This window comes from Penaeus vannamei, chromosome 33, assembly GCF_042767895.1.
Source record: "Penaeus vannamei isolate JL-2024 chromosome 33, ASM4276789v1, whole genome shotgun sequence".
Lineage (NCBI taxonomy): Eukaryota > Metazoa > Arthropoda > Malacostraca > Decapoda > Penaeidae > Penaeus > Penaeus vannamei.
The window spans coordinates 29,109,141-29,119,140 of record NC_091581.1 but is presented as its reverse complement, the minus strand read 5'-3'; the positions used below and the strand labels follow the sequence as shown (position 1 = coordinate 29,119,140).

The window sequence follows — 10,000 nt, the reverse complement described above, 5'->3', positions numbered from 1 at the left end:
TGTTCCTGCATATTTGCATATTCATGTACAGTCAGGTAACGTAAAAACGTCTCAATTATCTATGATTTTGAGTCAGTTTTGGCGAGTAAATAGTAACTGGCAGCTCACCCAACACTTTGTTATTATTCTCATATTTTCCTCAGAGGACAAAATATACTTGATGATTTTCATATGAAAATATCTATTAATCATGAGGTATCAATAATCTTTACTGATCAAGCAAAAATGATGTAAATAAAATTGATAAATTTAAATCTATGACACAAACCAATAGGAAGCAAGTAATTGTCACTCACTGAGGGGATAACATTTTATCAAGCAAGTAAAAAAAAAAAAAAAAAAAATGGTTTAATTGGGATATATAATGAATTCTTTGAAAGTTGATAAGCTTGCACTGATGTCAAGAAATAAAAGCGTGGGAATACTGCAATGTCACTGCACACTAACCTTCCATGGCACAAGAATTAGTCCTCAAAGAAAGGAATTACCTAAAAGTCAATGACAACTTCTAAACTTGAGGCACTTTGCCAGTAAGTTCACCCAATATCTATGGGCATATAAGACATAATGAAAGGGCTGCAATTTAATTAGATTTGAGGCATTCCATGTGTGGGAAAGTTTCAGATTTACAAAATCAAATAATATTTGTGATATGCCATCATCAAAATGATTACATACTGTAATATAAATCTGTTGATTATATTAAAAGTAATATTGTATTCATGAATCAGCAAGCATTTAATTTTCTTTGAGATAATAAACAAGAATATATTCCCAGAATTCTCTTCAAACCAGTGCCAACAGATGTATTAAATTATTTAGTAGTCTGAAGGAACATAATACCAACAATCATTATACATAATTAACTAATTATGATATTATTGTGTTTTTAAAGTGTCTACAAGACTCACTGTAAGACAATGGTTGAGTTGCCAGTAGAATGAAATATTTCCCTGAGTGAGACACCTTCAATTTGGTTGACTGTACATTGCATATATGCGGGTACCTGCATGTGCTTATTTACATATGTACCCTTGAATTCTTATTAAAACAAAAATATGCCATGAACACAGCTTCTGATGTATCTGAAAACCAACCTCATGATGTGAGCAGCTAGTGTCGTCACCAGCCAGGGGGAGCAAGGGAGGTCCTCGTGATACAGTAGAATATCTCGGGCAGTGAACTTCAGCAGCTCCTGGACTAAGATATCTCTGCCTTGCCACTCCAACTCTCCCAAATGTTGCACTAGAAAGAATAAAACACTTCCTCTTCTGTTTTCTTTCCCCAATATATCATACTGTATATATATATATATATACATATATATATATATATACATATATATATATATATATATATATATATATATATATATATGTATATATATATATATATATATATATATATATATATATATATATATATATATATATATATATATATATATATATATATACACAGTATGATATATATATATATATACATATTTTTTTTCTTTTCTTTTCCTTTTTCTTTTTTCTTTTCTTTTCTTTTTGTGGTACCGTCATCTACCAAAAGCTATGACAAATACAATATACATGTATGTATACACAATACTATTCTGAAAAGATAAAAAAAAGAATTCCTATTTGAAAAAAGAACAACTAAGATTGCAAATAATTACAAATACTTTAATATCTGAAATCCATACCTTTGAAGTCACTATTCATAAAGATCAGCAAAATTAAATCTATATAGAAGAACATATAGCCACCTGATTCCTACTAATATCATACCGACTGGGGCATCAGGAGTAGCCAGGGCACGCAAAAATATCAACTCTCGCTGCAGTGCTCCCTGGTAGTCTTGGTGGCGTCTAAATACCTTGAGAGCCACAGGGCCCCCTGATACACAGTCCTCCCCCTCATACACCTCACAGCATCTGAAAAATTCATCCAAATGATTCAAATATCTGTGATTTTAAATTAATTAACATAATGTGTTTATCTTTATGTAGCTATATAATGAATATTTCGCAAATAAGGTCTACTCTGCTTTTCCTATTATAACACACACACACACACACACACACACACACACACACACACACACACACACACATGCTGAATAACAAGCATATTAAAAACAGCTCAAAATCATCAATAAATACAATAAAATACAGAACAAATCTCCATTCCTGGCACCATGCAAAATGGAACTCAGAAGAAGTGGACTCATTCTCAACTCCACCCAGACTCTTGCAAGATTAATTAACAACTCAATCCATCCACAACCTAGTCAGATAGTTCCCAAAATAACCAAGGAAACTTTCGGTAATATCAAATTTGGTACAAATCACATGGAGTAACAAGCATTGTCATTACTAGCACACCTATCTGGACAAATATTCCTATAAACAGATGGATTTTTCTGATAAGTGCAATAAAATCTTTATCTAAATCATCTCTTGTTTGGAATGATAGAAAATATAATTGTGGTTTCCGTCAATAACATTGAGTATAAAAGAAAAATTAATTCATTCCACGTAAGAAACCTAAATCCATAAGCATGACTACAAATATATTCAATATAAAGCATTCACCATACATTAATTTGCAATCTATGTCAACACAAGGAAGTACCTCATATTTTCATTCAAATGAAACTATAGTCATAACTTCCCATTTTCATATCAGCATGTACAATCCCATTAACCTGAGAGACTAAACTATCATCCGAAAAGAGAATGAGCATCTACCTGCCAAAAGCAATGCCACCTCTAACTCTGAAGACTCCAAAAGGTGCAATAAGCTCCTGTTCTGGAGGAAGCTCTTGAAAATGGTTGTTCCTGACTGAAGTCATCTTTCATGCATCACACGAAAGAACTGGGTGGCATATGAAGGAGTTGCTTTGGATTCTCTGTAAAAAAAAAAATGGTTCCTGATAAGTATTCTGATTACATAAGTAATATGTGCTGTTACAATACTATCTTACTGTCTTACTGTCAGATATTTGTGCTACTGTGTTACTGTTCTATCTCCGATTTATTTTCTGGGATAAACTTTGTTTAAAATGCAGCCTATATTGGCATAACATCTAGTCATCATACATTATTTTTTAAATCTTGTTATTTCTAAGGACTACATTAAGGGATTGTTCTCTGTACCTAAAGCATTAGAATCCTTCATTCAACATACTCTAGTATTTCAAAGCTTGGACTGGCTCCTTATTTAACAATAAATCAGCAGGAAGGTCTAGAAGCTCTGCACTTGTTTTCTAAATTATAATTGGAAATGATGTTCACACTTTAATCATCATTATCTTATAACTGTAAAGTTATGTAAAATGCATTGTTCTACTACATTGTTCTATCTTTACAGTATACCAGGTAAAGTATTTTTTCACATCATTCTGAAATGTATCAGAGAACACCTGCTGAGGCACTAGATGTAGTTTACATCAACCACAAAAAGGAATTTGATACAGTGCATCATGTATATGCTGATTGTAGAGGTCTCCTGGACCAAGACCAAGATCCAGGACTTTGGGGGCCTACTAGGAGAACCTGTTTGGTTGGTACATGCTTGTGGCAAACACATTGAAGTCACAGAGAGCTTTACATATCTTGGTAGTGTACTTAATGACACTAGGATGTCAGATCAGGAAGTCAATAGATGGATCTTCCTGGAAGCAGGTGTCATAAACTCTCTTGACAAGAGCATTTGGAGTTGCTGGTATCTGTGCAGAAGGATCAAGCTAAATGTCTTCAAGGCCCTGATAATGCCAGTTTTACTATACAGTAGTGAAACCTGGACACTATCTCTGCTTTGGAATCTCATCTTGATGCCTATTGTAACAAGGGTCCTTGTGTCAGATCATGGGGTACAGTTAGGAGGACCACATTTCCAACCAGTTGTTACACTGTCAAGCTCGTACAAGATCCGTTTTCACTTGCAAAATCTGGGACCACCAACTCAGGATATATGGGTACCTGGTTCACTTCCTAAAGGATGATCCAGCCTAATAGGTTGTCTCCGTTCGAGACAACCCTGGGTGGAAGAGGCCTGTAGAAGTTGTGTCTTGGGCAGATTGTTCAGACCTGTCGTGAGGAGCTAGAGATGGTACAAGGCCCTGCCTGCAGCTTGCCATGGGGGACCCTCAAAAGTGGAAACGAATGGTGGATGCAGCTATGCACCCCGATCTACATTAGCTGCCCAATGATGATGATGATGAGTAAATTTTACAAACACAATGGTGCAGCTGCCACTACCTCATGTTGGTTGGCATTATGGCAATGATTAACAAACTTCTACCATATGAAATATAACAGGACTGAGCTTGTATTCTCCTGGCCAATATCTTGTCAAATAAGGAAACACTCTAATGTTGCCAGATTATCCATAATTAATGTAAGTTTGTTCCGGAGTTGAGGTTAGGTTAACAAATAGTTTGCAAAGCTGAATATCATATCCACTCAATATAAGATCACACAAAAGATATATTATTAAATGTATATCATTGCTGGTTTGGGAAAAAGAAAACTAATGCATTCATATTTAGAAATTTTAAAAATCTTTACTTCTATACAATTTTCAATGCAAATCAACCATGAACCAATTATACAGAATTTTATTTACTGATGAATTACCAGAATTCATATAATAGAAAAACTTGACTATATGAAATATTTTGGCCTGATCTAACCAAAACTTACAAAGCTAACCTTACCTAACATAATTTGTTATTTTCCATTATTCCTTCTTTTGTATTGTGCAAAAAACTTGACTGATTAGGTTCTGTTAGGTCTAGAGAAGCTTCCTTTATATCTTGATCATTATCATTATCAATAAAATGCAGGATTAGATGATATGCACATACAGACCACTCTCTCTAAGAATGATATGCTCCCATCTCTTCATGAAGCAAAAATTCTTATAATTAGTACCTGGTTGATTTGGGACACAATAGGCTCTTCAAAACTGTCTGGCCTATCAAGTAACTTCAAAGAAATAAGCATTTACCAATCTGTATTGTCTTTGAAAGGCTTGGGAGTCCATTACTGTATATGACTCCTCCCCCTGAGAATAATTGAATTCCTATTAACAGAAGTATCTCTATACAACATTAACTAATCAAATAACAAGATAATAGAGGTAATTCCTTAATTAATCAAATTTTCACCATGAAACTGGTACAACTGATTACAAAACTTCAAAATAAACATTACCTTCATTCAAATGAAGTGAATATTATAATCAATATACCAGTATCTATTTTTTCTTTAATTTAATCATCATTAACTTGTTCAGTTCTCACCTATTCTTCTGCTTCTTTCATCCAGGACGCTATTATTTTCTTTTCTGCCATAGACCTACATCTGGGAATAAATATTTTTAAAAAATCGATATTTGTAATTAGCTGTCTGTGTACTCATAACTAAAAACATGTCTTCATTAGCATTACTTTCTCACCTATTCCTTTTATCTTCTTTTAATGGCCTTCAGACATCAGGTTATATTTTTCCTGGGTTTTCCTTCCGTTTTTGTGGTTTATCGTATGATGTATTTATCCCTTTTGACCTTTTGGGGGATCTCCTTTTGCTTAATTGGCTAATATTCCTCAACTGGTGGATGATCGGTCCCTGTAATCATTAAAATACATATTTAGATTGTGGATATTTATTTTCTCTTCGAGTAATTACTAATTTGAACGTGATAAGAGCTGAATCTCGGATATTATGAGTGTAGAGCGGTCTGTTTACTGTCACTTACCTATGTTGTGACATTTGGCTCGCGAGGGTTTGTTGTGTAAACAAAGGCGCGTTCGTTGTTCAGTGAAATTATTCATGTCTTCTTTCTCCCTGGCTTTTCGCGTCTTATTGAGTAAAATTATTCGTGTCCTCTTTATTCTGGGGTTTCTCGTGTCTTGCGTAGCTGGGTTATTTCTATATTGGTCCTATGGTATTCATATATTTGTGCTTATACTCTCCTCAACTGACGGAGTTCATGATATAGTTTTGGAGGGAAAAGTCGTTTGCGGGTTCTTCTCGGAGGATAATTTGGCAATAAATGTGTTTTTTTCGGTAATTCATTTTATAAGCGGAAACAAATCTATATTTCAAATATCTAAAATATATGATTCATGAAATACTTTTGATGTGTGTGTCTGCGTGAGAGAGTATGTGTGTGAGAGAGAGTGTGCGTGTGCGTGTGGGCGTGTCGGTCTTCATCAATCACAGTAGAAACTGTGTGTGCGTGCGTGCGTGCGTGCGTGTCTGTTTTTTTCTAAGGACTACATCAAGGGATTGTTCTCTGTACCTAAAGCATTACAATCCTTTATTCCACATACTCTAGTATTTCAAAGATTGGACTGGCTCCTTATTTAACAATAAATCAGCAGGAAGGTCTGAAAGCTCTACATTTGTTTTCTAAATTATAATTGGAAATGATGTTCACACTTTAATCATCATTATTTTATAACTGTAAAGTTATGTAAAATGCATTGTTCTACTATCTTTACAGAATACCGGGTAAGGTATTTTTTCACATCATTCTGAAATGTATCAGAGAACACCTCCTGAGGCACTAGAGGTCAGAGCAATCTGGAGTCACTCCTGGTAAGTCCACAATGGGCTGTATTCTGGCACTTCAAGTCATTGTCAAGAGCTATTGTGAGTTTAGTCATGGGCTCCTTGTAGTTTACATCAGCCATAAGAAGGAATTCAATACAGTGTATCATGAATTACCTGAGTGTAGAGGTCTACTTGACCAAAACCAAGATTCAGGACTTTGGGAGCCTGCTAGGAAAACCTGTTTGGTTGGTACATGCTTGTGGCAAATACATTGAAGTCACATGGAGCTTTACATATCTTGGTAGTGTACTTAATGACACTAGGATGTCAGATCAGGAAGTCAATAGATGGACCTTCCTGGCAGCAGGAGTCATAAACTCTCTTGACAAGAGCATCTGGAGTTACTGGTACTTGTGCAGAAGGATCAAGCTAAATGTCTTAAAGGCCCTGATAATGCTAGTTTTACTATACAGTAGTGAAACCTGGACACTATCTCTGCTTTGGAATCTCATCTTGATGCCTATTGTAACAAGGGTCCTTGTGTCAGATCATGGGGTACAGTTAGCAGGACCATATTTCCAACCAGTTGTTACACTTCCTAAAGGATGATCCAGCCTAATAGGTTGTCTCAATTCGAGACAACCCTGGGTGGAAGAGGCCTGTGGAAGTTGTGTCTTGGGCAGATTGTTCAGACCTGTCGTGAGGAGCTAGAGATGGTACAAGGCCCTGCCTGCAGCTCGCCATGGGGGACCCTCAAAAGTGGAAACGAATGGTGGATGCAGCTATGCACCCCCATCTACATTAGCTGCCCAATGATGATGATGATGAGTAAATTTTACAAACACACTGGTGCAGCTGCCACTGCCTCATGTTGGTTGGCATTATGGCAATGATTAACAAACTTCTACCATGTGAAATATAACAAGACTGAGCTTGTATTCTCCTGGCCAATTTCTTGTCAAATAAGGAAACACTCTAATGTTGCCAGATTATCCATAATTAATGTAAGTTTGTTCCGGAGTTGAGGTTAGGTTAACAAATAGTTTGCAAAGCTGAGTATCATATCTAATCAATTTAAATCACACAAAAGATATATCATTAAATGTATATCATTACTGGTTTGGGAAAAAGAAAACTAATGCATTCATATTAAGAAATTTTTAAAATCTTTACTTTTATACAATTTTCAATGCAAATTAACCATGAACCAATTATACAGAATTTTATTTACTGATGAATTACCAGAATTCATATAATAGAAAAACTTGACTATATGAAATATTTTGGCCTGATCTAACCAAAACTTACAAAGCTAACCTTACCTAACATAATTTGTTATTTTCCATTATTCCTTCTTTTGTATTGTGCAAAAAACTTGACTGATTAGGTTCTGTTAGGTCTAGAGAAGCTTCCTTTATATCATTATCATTATCATTATCAATAAAATGCAGGATTAGATGATATGCACATACAGACCACTCTCTCTAGGAATGATATACTCCATCTCTTCATGAAGCAAAAATTCTTATAATTAGTACCTGGTTGATTTGGGACACAATAGGTTCTTCAGAATTGTCTGGCCTATCAAGTAACTTCAAAGAAATAAGCATTTACCAATCTGTATTGTCTTTGAAAGGCTTGGGAGTCCATTACTGTATATGACTCCTCCCCCTGAGAATAATTGAATTCCTATTAACAGAAGTATCTCTATACAACATTAACTAATCAAATAACAAGATAATAGAGGTAATTCCTTAATTAATCAAATTTTCACCATGAAAATGGTACAACTGATTACAAAACTTATAAATAAACATTACCTTTATTAAAATGTAGTGAATTTTATAATCAATATACCAGTATCTATTTTTTCTTTAATTTAATCATCATTAACTTGTTTATTCTCACCTATTCTTCTGCTTCTTTCATCCAGGACGTTATCATTTTCTTTTCTGCCATAGACCTACATCTGGGAATAAATATTTTTAAAAAATCGATATTTGTAATTAGCTGTCTGTGTACTCTTAACTAAAAACAACAAGTCTCCATTAGTATTACTTTCTTACCTATTCCTTTTATCTTCTTTTAATAGCCTTCAGACATCAGGCTATATTTTCCCTGGATCTTCCTTCCGTTTTTGTGGTTTATCGTATGATGTATTTATCCCTTTTGACCTTTTGTGGAGATCTCCTTTTGCTTAATTGGCTAATATTCCTCAACTGGTGGATGATCGGTCCCTGTAATCATTAAAATACATATTAAGACTGTGGATATTTATTTTCTCTTCGAGTAATTACTATTTTGAACGTGATAAGAGCTGAATCTCGGATATTATGAGTGTAGAGCGGTCTGTTTACTGTCACTTACCTATGTTGTGACATTTGGCTCGCGAGGGTTTGTTGTGTAAACAAAGGCGCGTTCGTTGTTCAGTGAAATTATTCATGTCTTATTTCTCCCTGGCTTTTCGCGTCTTATTGAGTAAAATTATTCGTGTCTTCTTTATTCTGGGTTTTCTTGTGTCTTGCGTAGCTGGGTTATTTCTATATTGGTCCTATGGTATTCATATATTTGTGCTTATACTCTCCTCAACTGACGTACTTCATGAAATAGTTTTGGAGGGAAAAGTCGTTTGCGGGTTCTTCTCGAAGGATAATTTGGCAATAATTTTTTTTTCGGTAATTCATTTTATAAACGAAAACAAATCTATATTTCAAATATCTAAAATGTATGATTCATGAAATACTTTCGATGTGTGTGTGTGTTTGTATGAGAGAGAAGAGAGAGAGAGAGAGTAGGAGAGTGTGCGTGTGTGTGTGTATGTGTGTGTGTGTGTGTGTATGTGTGTGTGTGTGTGTGTGTGTGTGTGTGTGTGTATGTGGATTCATATAATAGAAAAACTTGACTGTATGGAATGTTATTTTGGCCTGATCTAACCAAAACTTACAAAGCTAACCTTACCTAACATAATTTGTTACTTTTATTTATTCCTTCTTTTGTATTGTGTAAAAAACTTGACTGATTAGGTTGTGTTAGGTCTAGAGAAGCTTCCTTTATATCATTACCATTATTAATAAAATGCAGGATTAACTGATATGCACATACAGACCACTCTCTTTAGGAATGATATGCTCTATCTCTTAATAAAGCATAAATTCTTATAATTAGTAACTGGTTAATTTGGGACACAATAGGCTCTTCAAAACTGTCTGGCCTATCAAGTAACTTCAAAGAAACAAGCATTTAGCAATCTGTATTGTCTTTGAAAGGCTTGGGAGTCCGTTACTGTATATGATTCCTCCCCCTGAGAATAATTGAATTCCTACTAACAGAAGTATCTCTATACCATATCAGCTAATCAAATAACATGATAATAGAGGTGATTTATGAATTAATCAAATTTTCACCACGAAACTGGTACAACTGATTACAAAACTTATAAAAAAACATTAC

The 10,000-nt window shown here is 34.6% G+C and overlaps 1 protein-coding gene across 1 annotated transcript in view; it reads right to left on the bottom strand.

Annotated features, from left to right (window-relative positions):
- Positions 1–10,000, bottom strand: part of LOC113806317 (serine/threonine-protein kinase Kist) — an 18,661-nt gene that overhangs the window by 8,177 nt on the left and 484 nt on the right. The window contains exons 3-7 of the mRNA XM_070145156.1: positions 8,617–8,787; positions 8,459–8,519; positions 2,738–2,898; positions 1,776–1,921; positions 1,098–1,245 (exon numbers count right to left, since the gene is read on the bottom strand). Of these exons, the coding sequence (XP_070001257.1) occupies positions 1,098–1,245; positions 1,776–1,921; positions 2,738–2,841 (398 nt within the window). The 5' untranslated portion in view covers positions 2,842–2,898; positions 8,459–8,519; positions 8,617–8,787. The remainder of the gene's footprint in view (positions 1–1,097; positions 1,246–1,775; positions 1,922–2,737; positions 2,899–8,458; positions 8,520–8,616; positions 8,788–10,000) is intronic.